Consider the following 21,290-nt stretch of genomic DNA (forward strand, 5'->3'; position numbering starts at 1 on the left):
ACTGACTGGGCTCTCAACAGTGCTGTACACGTTCTTGAAATGACATGCATTCCCCTTGGTAATTTCGATGCATGTGCATCCCACACATAGGGCTTCCCTTTCCCATTATTTCTTTCTCTCTTTAAATAAATGTTTTTCACTAAAGTAAATTTTTTTTAATCAATAACTTTTTTTTCCCCAAGATTTATTTATTTATTTATAAATAGCTGCACTGTGTCTTTGCTGCTGCGTGCGGGCTTTTTCCCATTGCGGGGAGCAGGGCTGCTCTCTAGTTCTGGTGCGAGAGCTTCTCATTGCAGTGGTTTCTCTTGTTGAGGCTTCCGAGCCCTGGGGCACAGGCTCAATAGATGTGGGGCACAGGCTTAGCTGCCCTGTGGCATGTGGGATCTTCCCAGACCAGGGTTCAAACCTGTGTCCCCTGCATTGGCAGGCAGATTCTTTACCAGGGAAGCCCTGGAGTGAGTTTTTTTTTTTTTTTTTTCATTTTTATACTTTTACATCTTCAGGTCTTGTTTTTAGAGTTTAAGATATTAGAAAATAATACAAGAATGGTATTTCAGAAAGGGTCCTCCCCTTTCTGACAATTTTCCCCCTGCATGTGCCAGTAATTAGGCTAAAGGTTTTACATATACTAGCTCATCTGTTCCTGAGCACATCCTAGGAAGTAGGAATTTCTGATAATCCTCCTTGTGCCAAGGAAACTGAAACTGGGGGAGTTTAATGGATCTTAAGGTCTCACTGTTAGGAAGGAACCGAATCAGGACTGAATCCAGGCAGCTGGCTTCTGAATCTGTGTTCTTAGTTTGATGTGAGGAGACAACTCAGTGGAAAAGACCCTGATGCTGGGAAAGACTAAAGGCAAAAGGAGAAGAGGGCAGCAGAGGGTGAGCTGGTTAGATAGCAGCAGTGACTCAATGGACTTGAATCTGAGCAAGCTCCAGGAAATAGTGAAGAACGGGGGAGCCTAGCATGCCGCAGTCGTGGGGGGGTCACAAAGAGTCGGACACAACTTAGCGACTGCAAACAGCAAGCGTCTGCCCTTTGATGTCTAACCTGCTGCACCCCTGGGAACTGCTGCAGGGCAGGAGCCCACGCCTGGCCTTGCCCCTCCCCCACTCTCGTCTCCCCTGGAAGTCCCTTACACGCAGCGTGTGTCCTTGACTGTCGGGTCCTCATTGACGGTCAGAGGGAAACTTGCCATCTCTTTCAGGTGGGTGTGTTATAACCCATGGGTGTGGAGGTGAAGGAGGAGTGAGAATACTAGAGTGTGTGTGGGGACAGTCACTTCATGCATGAGTGACGTTCAAACGTGTAAACAGCATCAGGGTAACACACTGCAGGTGCAGGACTGGTGGTAGGTCTCGGGGTCTGGGAGAAGGGGTCAGGGCTTTGGCTCTTTATCAAGGGGCATAGAACGTCCAGAAGAGGCCCAGGCCAGTGACTGCTGCTCAACTTGAATCTCAGGCCAAGGACCAGGGCATCCTGCCAGCCGGGGCAGGGTGAGCGGATGAAGCAGGCCCCTGGGAACAAGGATGACAGCAGCCCCAGGAAGGCCCGCCTTCCACAAGGGAGGAGCTGGGAGAGGAGAGGTGTGTGTGTGTGTCCAGTGTGGGTTCCCACACAAAGCTGTAGCTGGTTGGTTGTTCTAAGGATATTTATTGTATATCAAGCCCCTGCCTGGCTTTGTGCAAAATGCATGGGAGAAATTGAAGAGAGAAAATGACCAAGTCAGCACTTGAAGTTTTTAATTACAGACAGAGTTAGAGAACCATAGAAAACTGACCTTAAGGAATCTCTTTTTTTCTTGCATCCAAAGAATTGCAAGTTTTTTTCCAATTTATGTGGTCAGAAACCTAGGTCTTTATGTTTGGAAATGAGTCGTCAGCATTTTAGACTGAGGAGGACAAAATGTATTGTTAGAACAAGCACAGTTATACACATGGATGTAGTGACCAGACTCTGGTTTTGATGTTCCAGTTAATCACTGCAGAATAATAAATCTCCTGAAAATACATTGGTTTAAAGCAATGATTTATTATCTCTCCCAGTTTTGCAGATTTATTGCACTCATATGGGTATCATGTGGCTTTAGTCAGATTATGGTGGGAAATCATTTAATTTAAATCTGCTTTTAATTAGGTTATTGATATGGTTAAATATTGAGTCTAACATATTGCTACTTGTTTTCTGTTCGTCTCAGCTATTATTCCCACCTTCCCCTTTTCTCTGCCATCTTTTAAATTAATCAAGTTTTATTATTGTTTCATCTTCTTTGTTGGCTGTTGAGCTAAAAATCTTCATTTTGTTATTTTAGTGGTTCTTCAGGATTTTTAGTGTACATGTTTAACTTACACAATCTGTCTCAAATGATATACCACTTTATAAGCAGTATAACTTTACAATAGCATATTTTCGTTTCTCTCCTCTAACATATGCTGTAATTCTCATGTGTTTTATTTCTGTTTTTTCTTTTTAATTGGAGGATAATTGCTTTACAATGTTGTGTTGGTTTCTGCTGTACAACGTGAATCGGTCCCAAGTATACATAGAACCCCCCTCCCTCCCTCTTGAGCCTCTCCCCCTGCCCATCCCAAGCCTCTAGCTCATCACAGAGCTCCGAGCTGAGTTCCTTGTGCTATGCAGCAACTTCCCAGTGCTCTCTCTGTTTGTCACTTTATTTTTACATGTTATAAGCTCTGCAATGCATTGTTATAATTTCTGTTTAACAATTATATTTACCGATGTAATAGCCATTTCCATTGCTCTTCATTCTTTTGTGTAACTCCAGCTTTCCAACTGGTGTCCTTTTCCTTCTGCCTGAAGGATGTACTTTAACATTTCTCTAGAAGGGGTTTGTTACTGATGACGTTTTCTGAAAAAGTCAAGGTTTCCCCATTGCCTTTGAAAGATATCTTCCCTAGATTGAAAAAGTACACTTCACATTCTGTTGGAGAATTCAGATGTAATCTGTGCATCAGATGATATCAAGGGAGTTTTCTGGAACATTGTAATGGTAGTTGTGATTATGTTTTCAAAGTCCTTATCTGTTAGAGATAAATTCTGGAGTGTTTATATGAAAAATGATAATATGACTGAGATTTATTTTAAAATCCCCCCCCCAAATAAGTGGGAGGAACAATGAAACAAGAATATTCATAGTTTAAGTGGGAGAGTGGGTACATAGGCATTATTTATATTATTCTTTCCTGTGAGGATTAATAAAAGAAAAACCTCACTAAAATGAAGTTGGGCAGCCAGAAGAGGGAGCTCTTACGCATGCGCCACCGGCTGTCCTCATAGATCCCAGTGGGGAGAGATGTACCTCACCTCTCTGGCAAAAGTGACCTTACTTTACGACCCCCAGCAGGAGGAAGAAAGATTTTCTCTCTGCCTGGAAACAGCTCAGCCAATGAAAATACACTGTACTTTAAACTCTCAGTTTCCTCCAATGGACTTTTTGTTTATACCAGCTCCTCAAAACTTTCCCTTTTCCTCAATAAGAGTATCCTTTCCTTTTTCTTAAAAAAAAATTTTTCTTTTTGTCATGCCATATGGCATGTGGGACCTTAGTTTCCTGATCAAGGATCGAACCCATTCCCAAAGAAAGGCAATGCCAAAGAATGCTCAAACTACCGCACAATTACACTCATCTCACATGCTAGTAAAGTAATGCTTAAAATTCTCCAAGCCAGGTTTCAGCAATACATGAACTGTGAACTTCCCAATGTTCAAGCTGGTTTTAGAAAAGGCAGAGGAACCAGAGATCAAATTGCCAACATCTGCTGGATCATCAAAAAAGCGAGAGAGTTACAGAAAAACATCTATTTCTGCTTTATTGACTATGCCAAAGCCTTTGACTGAGTGGATCACAATAAACTGTGGAAAATTCTGAAAGAGATGGGAATACCAGACCACCTGACCTGCCTCTTGAGAAACCTGTTATGCAGGTCAGGAAGCAACAGTTAGAACTGAACATGGAACAACAAACTGGTTCCAAATAGGAAAAGGAGTACGTCAAGGCTGTATATTGTCACCCTGCTTATTTAACTTATATGCAGAGTACATCATGAGAAACGCTGGGCTGGAAGAAGCACAAGCTGAAATCAAGGTTGCAGGGAGAAATATCAATAATCTCAGATATGCAGATGACACCACCCTTATGACAGAAAGTGAAGAAGAACTAAAGAGCCTCTTGAAAGTGAAAGAGGAGAGTGAAAAAGTTGGCTTAAAGCTCAACATTCAGAAAACTAAGATCATGGCATCTGGTCCCATCACTTCGTGGGAAATAGATGGGGAAACAGTGGAAACAGTGGCTGACTTTATTTTTTTGGGCTCCAAAATCACTGCAGATGGTGATTGCAGCCGTGAAATTAAAAGACACTTACTCCTTGGAAGGAAAGTTATGACCAGCCTAGACAGCATATTAAAAAGCAGAGACATTAGTTTGCCAACAAAGGTCCGTCTGGTCAAGGCTATGGTTTTTCCAGTAGTCATGTATGGTTGTGAGAGTTGGACTATAAAGAAAACTGAGCACCAAAGAATTGATGCTTTTGAAGTGTGGTGTTGGAGGAGACTCTTGAGAGTCCCTTGGACTGCAAGGAGATCCAACCAGTCCATCCTCAAGGAGATCAGTCCTGGGTGTTCATTGGAAGGACTGATATTGAAGCTGAAACTCCAGTATTTTGGTCACCTAATACGAAGAGCTGATTCATTTGGAAAGACTCTGATGCTGGGAAAGATTGGGGGCAGGAGGAAAAGGGGATGACAGAGGATGAGATGGTTGGATGATATCACCGACTCAATGGACATGGGTTTGGGTGGACTCCAGGCGTTGGTGATGGACAGGGAGGCCTGGCATGCTGCAGTCCATGGGGTCACAAAGAGTCGGACATGACTGAGCAGCTGAACTGAACTGATCCTGAAACTGTGAAAGTGTTGTCTTCTCTAGTAAATAAAATAATCACGGAATGCTGGTTTCAGAGCTTTGAGTCATTTAATGCAGTTAGATTTTACAAATTTAATTTATGCAAGTAGACTTGTATGAAATGATCTCCTGGTATGCTTGCTAAATTTTTAATGAAGGGAGTGTTTCCATATATATATATTTTTTTTAGATGCAAGCATTCTTAAAGCTTTAAATTGTGTTATCAATTAACACACGTGGATTAACTTTTCTAAGTGGATTAACTTTTCCAGGCAAGGAGATCAAACCAGTCAGTCTTAAAGGAAATCAGTCCTGAATGTTCATTGGAAGGACTGATGCTGAAGCTGAAGCTCCAATACTTTGGTCACGTGATGCAAAGAGCCGACTCATTGGAAAAGACCCTGATGGTGAGAAAGACTGAAGGCAGGAGGAGAAGGGGACCGACAGAGGATGAGATGGTTGGATGGCATCGTCAACTCAATGGACATGAGTTTGAGCAAGCTCTGGGAGATGGTGAGGGACAGGGAAGCCTGGCGTGCTGCGGTCCATGGGGTTGCAAAGAGTCAGACACGACTGAGCAACTGAACAAGAGTGAGGATACATTCTTTGATCCAAATAAAAGCAGAGCTGATTAGATTCAGTCTTACCTGCTTTGAGAGGTGATTATAATGATACACTTAATCTCCTAGGTAACTTTAGCCTAAGGTGCTTATCAAATCTCCTCCCTTTGGCAAGCACTAAGCTCCAATTTTTATACCTTCCACAAGATTGCTAGATGTTCAGCTCTGCTCCTGCTTAAGAATTGGCAACTACTATATAACTCACATTTAAGTTTCCCCAAATTGTCCAAACACATGTCCTTAATAGCAAATTTTAAGCCCGGGATCCGTTCAGATTCTGTGCATTCCATTGGGCTGCTGTGTCCCTTAGCCTGTTTTTGTTGTGGTTCACTTGCTCAGTCACGTCTGAGTGTTCAAAACCCCATAGTGGCATTGCAGGCTTCGCTGTCCTTCACCATCTCCTGAGGTTGACTCTAACTCGTGTCCATTGAGTCGATGGTGCCATCCAACCATCTCATCCTCTGTTGGTCCCCTTCTTCTCTTACCCTCAGTCTTTCCCAGCATTAGGGTCTTTTCCAAAGAGTTGGCTCTTTGCATCGGGTGACCAAAGTATTGGAGCTTCAGCATCAGTCCTTCCAATGAACATTCAGGATTGATTTCCTTTAGGATTGACTGGTTTGATCTCCTTGCAGTTCAAGGGACTCTTAAGAGTCTTCTCCAGTTCAGTTCAGTTCAGTCACTCAGTCATGTCCAACTCTTTGTGACCCGATGGACTGCAGCACGCCAGGCCTCCCTGTCCATCACCAACTCCCGGAGTTTACCCAAACTCATGTCCGTTGAGTCGGTGATGCCATCTGACCGTCTCCAGTACCACAATTCAAAAGCATCAATTTTTTGGCACTCGGCTTTCAGGAAAGCATCTGCCCACAATTCGGGAGACCTGGGTTCAGTTCCTGGGTTGGGAGGCTCCCCTGGAGAAGGAAATGGCAACCTACTCCAGTATTCTTGCTTGGAGAATTCCGTCGACAGAGGAGCCTGGCAGGCTACAGTTAATGGGATCACAAGAGTCAGACATGACTTAGTGCTATCTTTCCTTTTTCTTTATGATCCAACCCTCACATCCATACATGACTACTGGAAGAACCATATCTTTGACTAGATGGACCTTTGTCGGCAAAGTGATGTTTCTTCTTTTTAATATGCTTTCTAGGCTTATCAGAGCTATTCTACCAAGGAACAAGCATCTTTTAATTTCATGGCTGCAGTCACCATCTGAAGTGATTTTGGAGTCCAGGAAAATAAAGTCTGTCACTGTTTCCATTGTTTCCCCATCTATTTGCCATGAAGTATTGGGATCCGATGCCGTGATCTTAGTTTTTTGAATGTGGAGTTTTAAGCCAGCTTTTTTACTCTCCTCTTTCACCGTCATCAAGAGGCTCTTTAGTTCCTCTTTGCTTTCTGCCTTTAGGATGGTGTCGTCTGCATATCTGAAGTTGTTGATATTTAGCCTCTTTTAACCGAGAACACTCTTCTGCCTCGTTGTACCGGTTTTGTTGTTTCCAGGAGCATTCTATCGGTAAGGGCTCATCTACCTATGGCCAAGAAAGACAGACTCTGTTGGGGGGGTGTTTGTAGCAAAGTTAGGGTTTATGCAGGGCATCCAGGCAGGGAGTGGGAGACGAGCCCTTAGATTCACTCCAACCTGGCTTTTGAGTTAGGGGGTCTTATAAAGGGGAAGAATGCAGAGACGGGGATTAAGCATCATGACATTCCTGAATGTAGTTTCAGGAATCAGCATGTGTCTGGTTATGATTCTCTGGCCATGTGGTCAGTAGCTCTGGAGTGTCTTAGCTCATTTTGCTCTGGAGAAACAACCTGCATGGTACATTAATAATGATATCTGTAACAGCAATGTTAGTACATTAATGATGTTATTGAAAACAGCAGTTACAGCCATCTGACCCTGGTGGAGTAGTGTTCAGTTAGCACAGGATTGCGGTCCAAGGGGACAAGAAAGAAGTTTTGAATAGAGAGATTAATCAGAAACTTGGTAAAGAGACTTGGTTTTAGAGAAATTCGGTTTCAGTCCCCACTCTTGGTTTTAACTTCCCCGAAATCTTTGAGGAAACAAGACGACAGTTGCTCTAGCTAATTCTTGCTGAAACAGATCATCGTCCTGCCTCAATATGGGGAACTGACCCTGCTTTGGGATCTTCCATGTTCCAAATGCTGGATCTGAGTCTTTCATGATTTAAGGTTTTTATTCCCTGGGTCCACCCTTTCAGGGCAACAGACCCAATTACGAGTAAGTGCAAGAGTGATGACTAGAAATTTAGTAAGTTTCGGAAAGCAGATCTCATTCCCTGAGGAAAGAAGGAGAATAATCCTGAAGAACAGGCTGGCCTGGGCACTTCTGGGGAGACTTGTTTTAGCCTGATAGGCGGTTGTTTAATTTTATCTAAGTAGGTCTAACTTTGTAATCTGGCCATTAACATATAAAACACGTATGGCTACTGCACATACGTGTCCTTTTTCTGCTAAAATCTAATCTAAAGCAATTGTTTAGTACTATTCATGATAAAAAAAAAGTCTAGTGTTTTATTCTGAGAGGCTGTAGCTTAAGCTCTCTCATTTGTTACTACTGTTCTTTTTTATTTTATTTATTTTTGGCTGTGCTGGGTCTTCACTGTGGCTCTTGGGCTTTCTCTGGTTGCAGTGAGCGGGGGCTGCTCTCTTGTTGCAGAGCATGGGCTGTGGAGCACAGGCTCAGTAGTTGTGGCACCCAGGCTTAGTTGCCCCATGGCATGTGAAATCTTCCAGGACCAGGGATCGAACCCGAGTCCCTTACATTGGCAGGCGGATTCCCACTGAGCCACCAGGGAAGTCCTGTTACTACTATTCTTAAGTAAGAGAAAGATTTCATTGTTACCTTGAGACTATAATACTGTAGTTGGCAGCTGCTGGCAGATATTATTTTGAAAATTGATGGCGGTATCCTTAATTCTGACACACTTCAGAAAATTCAGGTTCACAATAATACAGGCATTTGTCTGAAACCATGTCCACAAGGGCTATCCAGCTCTGTTTTGATTTCTAAATGTATTTTTTCCTTAATGGTTAAAGCAGATGTACAGTGTATAAGCCAGAATGACTTCCCCATACCTCAATATATGAACATTTCTTCTGTCATTTCCTGTTTTGATTACAGATCTTTTGCTAGGTCAAAATATTTGCCCCTTGGTGCCAGGGTGGTTGGTCCATCATGTCCTGTGGTGCTAAGCCTACTTTTTGTTTATATATTTTTTTTTGCCTAGCTATCCACATTGGGAGAAAACAGATCAGACATAGTGAACAAACTCAGAGGCATTTTAATGAGGAAACATTTTATAGGCTTGTACATTTTATCAATTATACCAGTTTGTCATAGAAACATTGTATTAATATGTTGCTTTTAGCATAGACTTAAAACAGGCAGTGATACGTTACGAGTAGCTACACTCTGTTACAACTTCACTGGACAGTTTCCTTTCTGTCTTAAATATTGGGGGTAACAGTATGGTTGAAAGTAAAAAAAAATAATTTTCAGTGTTGTAGGAAGACAAACAGCTTGTGAACGGTTCAGTCACATGAACCGGATGTGTCTCACAAGCCTGGCTCCGATTCTCCACCTGTCACTGCTGTGGGCTTGTCCTGATGTGGGTGTCTTTGGGCATCAGCAGGGCTTTCTATAGGCCAGTCCAACACAGAGCCCTTTCTTAAGTGGGAAATAAACTCAACAGTCAGTTCCCTTCAGTTTTGTTGCAGATGCGCTTTTTAAGAGTACCTGATGAAGGCCCTTTTATCTAGGTTTCAGACAGTCCTTTAAGTGATGCCTTCTCAAGTATACACAGTCTCCTGGTTGAAGTTCTTAGGGCATCTGATCTTCATCCAAAGATAGACTGCTGTGATCAGCTTCAGAAATAAACTTAAAAGTGCCCTTCAATAATTCAGTTAAACTTTACACAATGAGGAGGTATCTTTGGAGGTGAGTCTTAGGCAGTAAATACAGATCTCAAAACTAGGATTTAATATCTACTGAAACATAATCTTTTTTCTCTGCTTCAGTGTGTGTTTGCAGCCAAGTAAAAGTTAATTGAAGGGTGCCAAGCACGGGGGTGTGAGACAAGCCTCGGATCCCTTCTGACCTGGTCTTTGAGTTAGGCTTTGTTGTTGTTGCTTTGAGAGGAAGCACAAAGAAGCTGAGCTGTATGGCCCAGGGAGTCCCTGTCCTGGCTGGCCTACTGGTGGGTGGGGCTGGGGCGCAAGGCTGCTGGCCGGGGCGTCCCGAGGGTCCTGGTGTCAGTGCTGGCCCGTCGGTGGTGCTGGTATGAATGGCTGAGGGGCCAGGGCCCCAGGGCTGGTGATGTCCTTCTGTTGTACTGGGCCGGATTCTGGGGCAGCTGGCTCAGGAGCCCCAGGTTACTTGAGGCTGGTACCAGCCAGCTGGTGGGTGACCCAGGTCCCAGCCTGTCTGGCATCGGGGTTGAGGTGGTCCTGGGGCTGATCCCCACACACTGGGGAATGAGGCAGTGTCTTAGGACCGTTGCTGAACCACTGGTGGGTGGAGCCAAGTCCAGGGGTTTCTGGCAGCAGGGCTTGGGGTGCCCAGAACTGGTGTCAGCCCACTGGTGGGTGCAGCTGTGTCCTAAGGCCTTTGTTGCAGGGTCCTGGGAGTCCTGGAGTTGGTGTCACCCACTGGTGGACTAGCTGTGGGGCCCCATGGGTCCCAGAGCTAATAGCAGCCCACTGGTGGGTCCTGGACCCTCTGGTTGGTGGGGCCGGTCCCCGGGGAGTCACCTGATTGATACTGGGTATCCCAGGACTGGTGCCAACTGACTGATGGGTGGGTCCAAGTCCTGTGCTAACAGGCTAGAGGGAGGGTTCCAGAAGGACGCGCACTAGCAGCAGTGTTCTTGTAGTAGAATGAGCACCTCAGAGTGGCTGCTGGCAGGTGAGTCCCAGTTTCCTGCTGCCTCTCCAGGAGGCTCTCCCGGATCTGCAGGTGTCTCTGACACAGCTTCCTTTCAAATTACTGCTCCTGCCCTGGCTCTCAGAGCATCAGCGATTTCGTGTGCACCCTTTCAATTGAGTCTGTTTCCTGTACCCACCAACTCTCCCAGAGTAAGTCCCACTGGCCTTCCAAGCCAAACAGTCTGGGTGTCTGTCTTCCTGATGGAGAACCTCTAGGTTGGGGAGCTCAGAATCCTCACTCCTCCGTTGAATCTCTGCATTTGTAATCATCCTCTTGTTTGTGGGTTGCCTACCTAAAGCAGGTCTTGACTGCATCTCTGCTTATCTTGTCATGGTTTCTTTTTTATATCTTTGTATCTTTAGTTGTAGAAGATCTTTTCAGCTAGTTCTTGGGTCATTCTCATAGACAGTTGCTTTGTAAATAGTTGTAGTTATTATGTGCTCGTGAGAGGAGGTGAGCTCAGGGTCTTCCTACTCTGCCATCTTGGCCACTCAGCCAAGTATTTTTTTTTTTTTAATATACCATAACTGACTGAAGAAAAAATATATAATAATATAAACAGAACTATAAAAGTAAAGAGGTTGACTCAGTAACCTCCCTACTAGAACTCCCCTAGTGAGATGGCTTCACTGCTGAATTATGAAATACATTGTATGAAGCCAGCATTACTCTGACACCAAAGGCAGACAAAGATATCACAAGAAAGGAACATTACAGATCAATATCCATATGTATTTTTCCACATGCCTGGGAAAGAGGAAATGTGATAGGTGAATATCTAGCTATCCTCTCCCACAGTGACTTATCTGTGATTTTTACAGGTTTGCAAATAACCCCTTCTAAACTAAATTCTCTCCAAATTGTGGAAAATACACAATTTCAGAAAATGTTAGAATTAAATTATATCCATGGTAGAAGGTAATTGAATATTGCTAATATTTCTGTGCTCTACAGTGACCTAAATTAAAGTGGTTCTTTAAAAGAAAAAACTGCCATCAAATTTGGATGCTGAAAATATTTATAACAGATACAGAGTTGACCTGAGGCTTTATAGTTCATCTAGAAAGTCATCAGCAGGTTTCAATACGTATGAAAAGACTACCCTGGGATTGCTAGAACAGTGGTCCTCTGAGTGTGGTTTCCAGATCAACAAATCAGCTCATCTGGGAATTTATTAAAATGTATATTTATAGGTCCCAATTGGTGCCTACATATATAGTGATATATTGAACTCTGGGGTGGGACCCAGCTTTATATGTTTTTATGAGCCTACAAGGTGATTCTCATGTATCCTAAAGTTTGAGAACTACTAGCTGACAAAGATCTCTCTTCTGGTCAAAAAAAGGTCAAAACCTTGCAAACTCAAGAGAATGAGAAGGTCAGACACACATATTGGGAGAAAATAATTGCAGAACACATATCTGATAAGACTCTTGTCAAAACAAAGAATTCTCAAATACACAATAATAAGAAGAACAAATCAATTTAAAAATGGGCCAGAGATCTGAAGAAGCTTCTCTGGTGGCTCAGTGGTAAAGAACCTGCCTGCCTATGCAGGGTTCGATCCCTGGGTCAGGAAGATCCCCTGGAGAAGGAGATGGCAACCCACTCCAGTCTTCTTACCGGGAGAATCCCATGAACAGAGAAGCCTGGCAGGCTACAGTCCATGGGGTCTGAAAAGAGTCGGACACAACTTAGTGACTGAACAACAGCAGAGATCTGAACAGATCCCATAACAAAGAAGATACACAGATGGCAAATAAGAATATATGATGTTTAACATCAGATATCATTAGAGAACTGTAAATTAGAACAAGAAGTTAACACCACAAACCCTTTAGTATGTGTGAAGCTGAACACAAACAGTAGCAAACGCTGAGGAGGGTATGGAGGGACCGGGAGTCTTGTTCTGTGCCGGTGGGAGAGCCAGGTGGTACAGCTACTTTGGGAGACAGTTTGATGGTTTCTTACAAAACTAAACATATTCTTACTGTGTTTACCACCAGTTGTGCTCCTATATATGTTTACCCAAAGGGGTTGAAAACTTATGTCCATTGAAAAACTTACACAGAAATATTTATAGCAGCATTATTCATAATTGCCAGAAATTGAAAGAAATCAAGGTGTTTCTGGGTAGGTAAATGGGTAAACAAACTCTAGCACATTCAGACAATGGGATATTATTCAGCACTAAAAAGTGTGAGCTATGAAGACATGGAAGAATCTTAAAGGCGTATTACTAAGTGAAAGAACCCAATCTGAAAAGGCTACATACTGTATGATTCTGACATAGGACATTCAGTAAAGGATGGGGAAATGATCAGAGGTTCCCAGGGTGAAGATGAGTAGGTGGGGCACAGATGATTTTTAGGTCAGTGAAAACCCCCTGCATAATAGTTTAAGGGTGAATGGGTTAGTACACATGTCTCTAGACCCACAGGATGTATAACCCCAAGAGTGAACCCTCAGGTAAACTGTGGATTTGGGATGATTGTGATGTGTTGGTGTAAGTTCATCTGTTATAAAAAATGTACCACTCTGACGGGGCGGGTGGATAATGGTGGGGGTGCTATGTATGTGTGGCAACAGACGGTATATGGGAAGTCTCTTTATCTTACTCTCTTACTCTTACTCCAGTTTTGCCTGGAACCTGGAACTGTTCTTAAAAAAAGTCTAAAAAAGACATTAGGGGAGAGCTGGTGAGATAAAAAATAGTCTGGGAACTACCCTGGTGGTCCAGAGGTTTATAATTTGCTGCCAGTGCAGGGGACATGGGTTCAGTCCCTGACAGGAGAATTAAGATCCCACATTCTTCAGGGCAGCTAAGCCTGCACACCACAACTAGAGAGCCTGCATGCTGCAGCGAAGACCCAGTGCAGGAAAAAAGAAGAAGAAAGTCTGAAACTTAGTTAATATACCAATGTAAATTTCTTGGTTTTGGCAAATGTACCTGGGTATGTAAGGCATTAACATTAGAGGGAGCTGGATGAATTGTTTGTGGAAACTCTGTAATTATCTTTGCAACTTTTCTATAAATCTAAAATTATTCCATTATAGAAAGTTTATTCACACAAACAAAAAACCACTACAAGCCCTAAGTGGATAGCTAGAGTGTAGGAGGCTCCAGTGACCAGTTCAGTGCAGTGCATAACAAACTCAACAAGCTACATATGGTTTTTGAGAAAGCATAATCTCCCAATCTGGGTCCTGGGAAAAATTCCTCAGAAAATACAGGAATGTTTACATATGTTCACCAAAATACATAAGACCTCTTGCAGAGACAAACACTGTGAGGAAGAATAAATGAAGGTGAGAGGGGAAAAAATGAACAAAGGGTCAGGGAAAGGGAAGCTAAGAGGCAAGAGAGCAGCATGATTTTTTTTTAATTTAGTTTGAGGATTTCCCTGGTGGTCCAGTGGAATCCCTGGCTTCCCCGGTGGCTCAGCTGGTAAAGAATCTGCCTGCAATATGGGAGACCAGAGTTCGATCCCTGGGTTGGGAAGATCCCCTGGAGAAGGGAATGGTTACCCACTACAGTATTCTGGCCTGGAGAATTCATGGACTGTATAGTCCTTGGGGTTGCAAAGAGTCGGACACGACTGAACAACTTTCACTTTCACTGGTGGTCCAGTGGTTAAAAATCCACCTTGCAATGCAGGGGACTTAGGTTCGATCCTGATCAGGGAACTAAGATCTCACATACTGCGCGGCAACTAAGCCTGTGTGTCTCAACAAAAGATCCCACAAGATGCAACAAAGATCCTGAAATGACCAAAAACAAAAAAATCTTAAATTAAAAAATTCAAGTTTGTTAAGTTCGCTTGCTTAGAATTGTCCGTGGACTTTCAGCTGTCCCAAATTCGAAAACTCCTTAACCTAAGTTACAAGGACCTCTGTGATTCAAGCTCTGCCAAATTCTTCCCCCAAGTCGGCTGCTATCTCGTGTGGGAAGGCTGGGAAGACCTGATGTTGGGGGGCTTTGACAGTCCATCTCCTCCACAAGCTGTCCCTTAGACATTCATTCTTGACCCCCAGTTCACACCGAGAGCGGCCCACCCACAAAACCCCTTCTTTACCTTTTGATTTCAGGTGTCTCACCAACTTGTTCTTTCTCCCAGCATCCTGTTTATTTATTTTTATTCTGTGAGTGACAGTGTTGAACATTTTATCCATGTCCTCCTTGACTTTGATTGATTTTCCTCCACTATTTGAGGTCAGAAATGAAATCTGGATTCACACCTTATCCCCAGGACCCTGGACAACCCCAGGCACAGACTAGATTCTCATTAATCCTGTTGAGTGGATGATGGGAGGGTGTGGCATTAGGGAGGGGTAGGGTGGGGGCATGATTTTGTTAAAATTTTGCTTAAATATTAGGCCTCTAAACCCAGCAGATATATAAGACTACAATTCAGAGTCAGGCAACATCTGGTTGAATCACGGGCTTCTCAAGGATTTCTCATGGCAGGTAAGCTGGGTAAAGGCAATGCAAGCTGAAGTTGCTAGAGGCTGAGTAGTTGGGTTGTGATAAACTGAGGTGAGAGTTTGTGGTAGTCTCTGAGCTTTGCCAATACTGGCTCATCAGTTTTGGGAACCATTGGGTTATACCAACAGGGAGCATTTGAAAAACAGTGCTTACTGCATGACAGGTCAATAAATCGACAGACGATTTTCTTTTTGTTGTTTTTGGCTGTGCTGGGTCTTTGTTGCTGCTCGAGGGCTTTCTCTAGTTGTGGCGAGTGGAGGCTGCGCTTCGTTGTGGTGTTGGGGCTTCTCGTTGCTTCTCTTGTTGAAGAGCACAGGCTCTAGGGGCTTTGAGGGATGTGGAATCTTTCCAGACCAGGGATCGAACCCATATCTCCCGCATTGGCAAGCAGATTCCTATCCCTAGGGAAGTCCACAGACAAGTTGTTGGGACAAGGAATATCGACCTTATTCAGAAAGCCAGCAGATCAAGAGGATAGTGGACTGGAGTTCCAAAGAACCTCCATGTCTGAGTTACAATTCAGGCTTCTTATGTTCTAAAAGGGGAGGAAGTAATGTCAAACATTTCCTGGTTCCCATCAACCTCCGGAGGGAATGTGTTAATGACTTTCCTACAGTCGTTCTCAGGTGAGCCTGGTCAAGATATTTCCTATATGGTAAACAAAGATATTTTAGCTTAATGATCATTACCTGGGAGGGTTCCCAGAGATGAGCTGTTATGTATAATTTAAGCTTATAGGCAACATTCCTTTAGTGAATAACGTGTAGTAGAAAATTACATCACTAGTAATTTAAGTTTTTGTTTCTCCACTTCCTTTTTTTTTTTTTTTTTTTCTCCACTTCCTTTTTAACAAGTGGTACTGTCATACTTTTAAATGTCAACCATTTGGTGATGTTCAGAAAACAAAATTGAACTGAGTAAATTTTAAAGATTTTATTGGCTTTATTCAGTGATTCATGAATCAGGCAGGATCCAGCCTAGCATATCAGAAGGAGCTCAGAGGAGCTGTGTAAAGTGAATGATTTGTATTGTACAGGCAGAAGGGAATAGGAACTAGGCTACACAAGGTGGGAAATCAGATTATTGCAGGGTTACTTCCCTTTATGGGATAGCAGGGGTCTATCAGTTACCCAACTAGTACTGATTGAGCAATTACTGATTGATGGGCTTAAGATTCCATTTCTGGGAGAGCTGAAACTGTAAATTAAGTCTGTTGGCAGTGTGGAGCATAAGTGACTCCATTTGGGTTCTTTTGTTTTTAATAGTGGGTACATGAAATTTGATCCAGTTCCATTTCTTTATCAACCAATGAAATTGAGACTCTTCACTCTATTTTAAAGTCTGTTTTGCTTTTCTCTTTTGCTAATTTCCTACTTCTTTCCTTTGGCGTTTTTCTAGTGTTTTTCTCCCCCTTTGAGGCTTAGTGGAACATTTTTGTTGTATTCTGGACACCAATAATTTATTTCTTATATTGGCTGCAGATGTACATGTATGTGTACTCAATCATGTCTTGACTCTGGGATTCCATGGACTATAGCCCACCAGGCTCCTCTGTCCACAGAATTTCCCAGACAAGAATACTGGAGTGGGTTGCCATTTCCTCCTCCAGGAATCAACTCTGCTTGCTTCCCAGGCCTGTTGTATAGGACTCAACCTGGAAGTTCCCCTTGTCACCCTCTTGTGTGGATCCTCCTTTCATCCACACAAATTCCTCCTTGTTTGTTACCACCACCCCCCAAAGCCTGCACTGGGTGGCATGGGAGACCTTAGTGTTTGACCAGGGATTGAACCCATACCTCCATTCATGGGAAGCTCAGATTCTTACCCTCTGGACCACGAGGGAAGGCCCCTCCCTCTTGTTCTTTATTTTTCTGAGTTGAACTGTATCCTCATATAGCACACAAAATAAGTTGGTTGAACCTATGAGTATCTGAATGTATCTTTATTCTGTTCTCATGTGGAAGGATAAATTTGACTGCATAGAGAATTTTATCTTGAAAGTCATTTCCTTAAGAATGTAATATTAAAGTCCCCAATTATTACTGTGTTGCTGTATATTTCTCCCTTTATTTATTTAATACTTACTTTGTATATTTATGTCCAGAGGAGAGTGAAAAAGTTGCTTAAAGCTTAACATTCAGAAAACTACGATCATGGCATCTGGTCCCATCACTTCATGGCAGATAGATGGGGAGACAGTGGAAACAGTGTCAGACTTTATATTTTTGGGTTCCAAAATCACTGCAGATGGTGATTGCAGCCATGAAATTAAAAGACGCTCACTCCTTAGAAGGAAAGTTATGACCAACCTAGACAGCATATTAAAAAGCAGAGACATTACTTTGCCAACAAAGGTCCGTCTGGTCAAGGCTATGGTTTTTCCAGTGGTCATGTATGGATGTGAGAGTTGGACTGTGAAGAAAGCTGAGCACCGAAAAATTGATGCTTTTGAACTATGGTGTTGGAGAAGACTCTTTGAGAGTCCCTTGGACTGCAAGGAGATCCAGCCAGTCCATCCTAAAGGAGATCAGTCCTGGGTGTTCATTGGCAGGACTGATGCTGAAGCTGAAGCTCCAATACTTTGGCCACCTCATGCAAAGAGTTGACTCACTGGAAAAGACTCTGATGCTGGGAGGGATTGGGGGCAGGAGGAGAAGGGGACGACAGAGGATGAGATGGCTGGATGGCATCACCAACTCGATGGACATGGGTTTGAGTAGACTCTGGGAGTTGGTGATGGACAGGGAGGCCTGGCGTGCTGCGATTCATGGGGTCGCAAAGAGTCATGTGTCCGCTGAGCGGACACAATGAGCGGACACAATTGAGCAACTGAACTGAACTGAACTGATGCTGGGGGCAGAAATGTCTACAAATGTATCTTCTTGTTGGATTGACCCCTTTATCCTTCTGTAATGACCTTTTTTGGTCTTTTGTTACAGTCTTTTGTTTTAAAGTATACTTCTTCTGATACAAGTATTGCTTCCCCAGCATTCTTTTCCTTCCCATTGGCGTTGTTGTTGTTCACTCACTTAGTCATGTCAAACTCTCTGCAACTCCATGGACTGCAGCTCACCAGGTTTCCCTGTCCTTCACCATCTCCTGGAGTTTGCTCAAACTCGTGTCCATTGAGTCGGTGATGCCATCCAACCATCTTGTCCTCTGTCGTCCCCTTCTCCCCCTGCCTTCAGTCTGTTTCTCCATCGGGGTCTCTTCCAGTGAGTTAGCTCTTCTCATCAGGTGGCCAAAGTACTGGAGCTTCAGCATCAGTCCTTCCAGCGAATATTCAGAGTTGACTTTCTTTAGGATTGACCCCTTGGCTTGGTATATCTTTTTTGATCCTTTCACTTTCATTCTCTGTCTTCAGTTTTGAAGTGTATCTCTTATAGACAGCATATAAAAGGCAAATATTAATAGAAGCTTTAAAAAGTCCATTTATCCACCTAGGTTTTTTGATTGGAGAGTTTATTCCATTTACATTTAAAGTAATTATTGATAGATGTGTAATTGCCATTGCAGAAATTATTTTCTGGCTTTTTTTGTAGTGCCTCCTTCTCTTTCTCTTACCTTGTGGTTTGATTGTTTTCTTTAGTGTTCTGTTTATCTTTTCTCATTTTCTTTAGGTATTTAATATGTGTTTTCTTTGTTGTTACCATAAAGTTCACATATATAATAGCCTATGTATTTTTAACCCCCTCCACACTTTATATTTGTATGACGCATTTTACATCTTTTTATTTCATGTATCTCTTGACAGGTTGTTAATCTTGAATTGATTTTACTACTGTGTCTTTTACTCTTTCTGCTTGCTTTGTATGTGACTTATCCACTACTTTTATTATTGAATATATATATATTTTTAAAAAATATTTATTTGGCTGCATTGGGTCTTATTTGCAGCCTGCAGGATCTTTTATTGCCATGCAAAGACTCTCTAGTTGTGGTGCATGGGCTCTCTCATTGTGGTGTACCCGCTCCAGGGCATGTGGGCCTAGTAGTTACATGGACTCACAGACTCAGTTGCTTTGCAGTGTATGGGGTCTTAGCTCCCCAACCAAGGCTCAAACCCATGTCCCCTGCATTGCAAGGCAGATTCTTAACCACTGGACCGGTGGGCAACTCCCTGGAAAGTATTTTTTAGGAAAGACTTTCATCTGTTCTCTTTTAACAGAAAAGCAAAATTCAACTCACCGATTCCGCACACGCTTTAATGGAGAACAGCTAGGAGCACTAAGAGATGTATTTGAAAGGACCAGGTACCCACATTTGTTCCTCATAAGAACACTTGCTTCAACTATTCATCTTGACGAGTCAGTTATAAAGGTATGTCCCTGAGGTCTGTCTCTATGTAGCTAGATAGCACACCTAACCCAGAATTTCACACATTTAGTCATGTAATTCTCATTGCTTGAAAAATTGCTGTGTGCCAGGACAGATGTTAAGCATTTTATTTATTTGTTCCACATTTTTTTTTAAGACCAAGAGTCACAGAGAGGAATCATGTTCCAAGAATTATAAACAGTAGAGCTAGAATTTGAACCCAGGCCTTTCTGACTCCAGACCCACAATGCTAGATGAGATCCTTTGGTGATGGATTTGTGTCTGTTCCTGTTTATTTCTAGATTCTCCTTAATCACAACATTCAGTTATCTATGTACCTTGTGGCTAAGTTCCCTTAGAGTACTCAGGGCATAAGAACCGCTGGACGAATTCTGAAGGCACCCCAAGCTACTCCTCACCCCCCAGCCCCCCTGTATTCTCAGGCTTCAGAATCCTCTCTGAGAACGCAGAGTATCCACCAAGACAAAACCCACTTTCTAAATACACCTCCTGTTTTTAGCTGAAAGCAGTCTGTCCTGTCGCGCCAGTTGGTAGCACAATCCTATACCCCCTTTGCCTCCTGGATTCCAGGACCAGGAGAGGATAGAATTTTCCTCACTCAAATTAAACGTGAAGACGTGTGAGAGTAACTTTCACATACCAGAAACAACCAAATTTCTGGAGTATATGAGGATTCTCCTTTGGATGCTTCCCCCTCTTATTAACCTGCTCATCTCTTCCCTCTCCAGACATGGTTTAAAAACCAACGTGTCAAAAGGAGGAGGGAGGAGAATCAGCTTCAGCAAAATGTGTCACCAGGAGACCCACATCAGGTTGTTTCCGTGAAGGAGGAAGAGATGCCCTTACCGGGCACTTCAGGAAGCACTCATCCCACGAGTCTCAGCCTTTCAGATGATTCTCATCACGAGCTGCCTGCGCTTTCTTACGCTGAGCAGTGTGAAGGGGCTGCTGCCCCTCCATGCCCTTCATCCTGCAATTTCCAGACTGATCACCTCCCACAGATAGATCTCAGAGACGCTGATCCTCCTTGGGCCTCCATTCCTTATGACCTGGATGAGCTTATACAGTTATACGACTTACCTGGGGATGATGACCCCAGCAGTCTGGATCAGTACCTCCTCCCAGAGTGCTCCAGCTGGGGGCCTGTGGTCGGCGCTGAGCACCACGGTGATGGCGAGCACAGCTACAGTCCTGAGGAAGTTCCGTGATCCGATACCTTTTAAAGATGGTTTTATCTGTGTATGTTTGGCTCTGCAGGGCCTCTGTTGCTGCATGGGCTCTTCTCTCGTTGCCGGGGATGGAGCTGCTCTCTGGTTGTGGTGCTCGGGCTTCTCACTGTGGTGGCTTCTCTTGCTGTGAGCACAGGCTCTAGGTGTGCAGGGCTCAGTAGTTGCAGCACTCGGGCTCAATAGTTGCGGCTCCCTTCTGTCCTCTAAGGGCCTCCTCAACCAAATTTCAGTATAAAGGGCAGTCATCAGGTGTCTTTAGAGAAATAGCAGAAACTATCTAGTTCTCCTAGTTTGTCCCAGTTAAGCTATCTCCATTAATATCATGTAAAAATACCTGTTTTTCATGGGCCGTCTCTGTCTTTAAAACAAAAAGAATTAGGGACCTCCCTAGTGATCCAAGGGTTAGGACTCCGCGCTTCCAGTGCAGGGGACATGGGTTCAGTCCCTGGTTGGGGAACTAAGATCCCACATGCCGCATGGCACAGCTGAAAAAATAAACACTCAAATAACAACCCCCCCCCCCCCAAAAGAAAAACATTTAAGAGTGTGACATTAGCAATAGATTGTATGAGGAGGTCCCAGCACTTGTACCTGACAAAAAAAAAACACAATGATTTCATAATTATCCACTGATGAAAATAGCTCTGGGAGAGCTGTGGAGTTCAGTTACTACTCAGCAGGGTAACAGGCACATGAAAGATGCTCAACATGGCTTATCATCTGGGAAATGCAAATCAAAACT

The 21,290-nt window shown here is 43.3% G+C and overlaps 1 protein-coding gene and 1 pseudogene across 1 annotated transcript; one reads left to right on the forward strand and one right to left on the reverse strand.

The window, feature by feature from the left end:
* The window catches only part of LOC133055091 (galectin-10-like), an 86,043-nt pseudogene that overhangs the window by 22,557 nt on the left and 42,196 nt on the right, over window positions 1-21,290 (reverse strand).
* LEUTX (leucine twenty homeobox) lies at window positions 1,494-20,527 on the forward strand. The gene is made up of 3 exons (XM_061137154.1): window positions 1,494-1,589; window positions 19,150-19,301; window positions 20,321-20,527. Exons 1-3 carry the CDS (start codon window positions 1,508-1,510, stop codon window positions 20,525-20,527), a joined length of 441 nt encoding a protein of 146 aa, XP_060993137.1. The 5' UTR covers window positions 1,494-1,507.

This window comes from Dama dama, chromosome 4 (assembly GCF_033118175.1).
Source record: "Dama dama isolate Ldn47 chromosome 4, ASM3311817v1, whole genome shotgun sequence".
Taxonomy (NCBI): Eukaryota; Metazoa; Chordata; class Mammalia; order Artiodactyla; family Cervidae; genus Dama; species Dama dama.

Coding starts and splice junctions, on each gene's coding strand:
- LEUTX (XM_061137154.1), top strand. CDS start 1,508: ATGAAGCAGGCCCCTGGGAACAAGGATGACAGCAGCCCCAGGAAGGCC. Junction 1,590..19,149: donor GAGGAGCTGGGAGAGGAGAG/GTGTGTGTGTGT, acceptor CTCTTTTAACAG/AAAAGCAAAATTCAACTCAC. Junction 19,302..20,320: donor TTGACGAGTCAGTTATAAAG/GTATGTCCCTGA, acceptor CACCTCCCACAG/ATAGATCTCAGAGACGCTGA.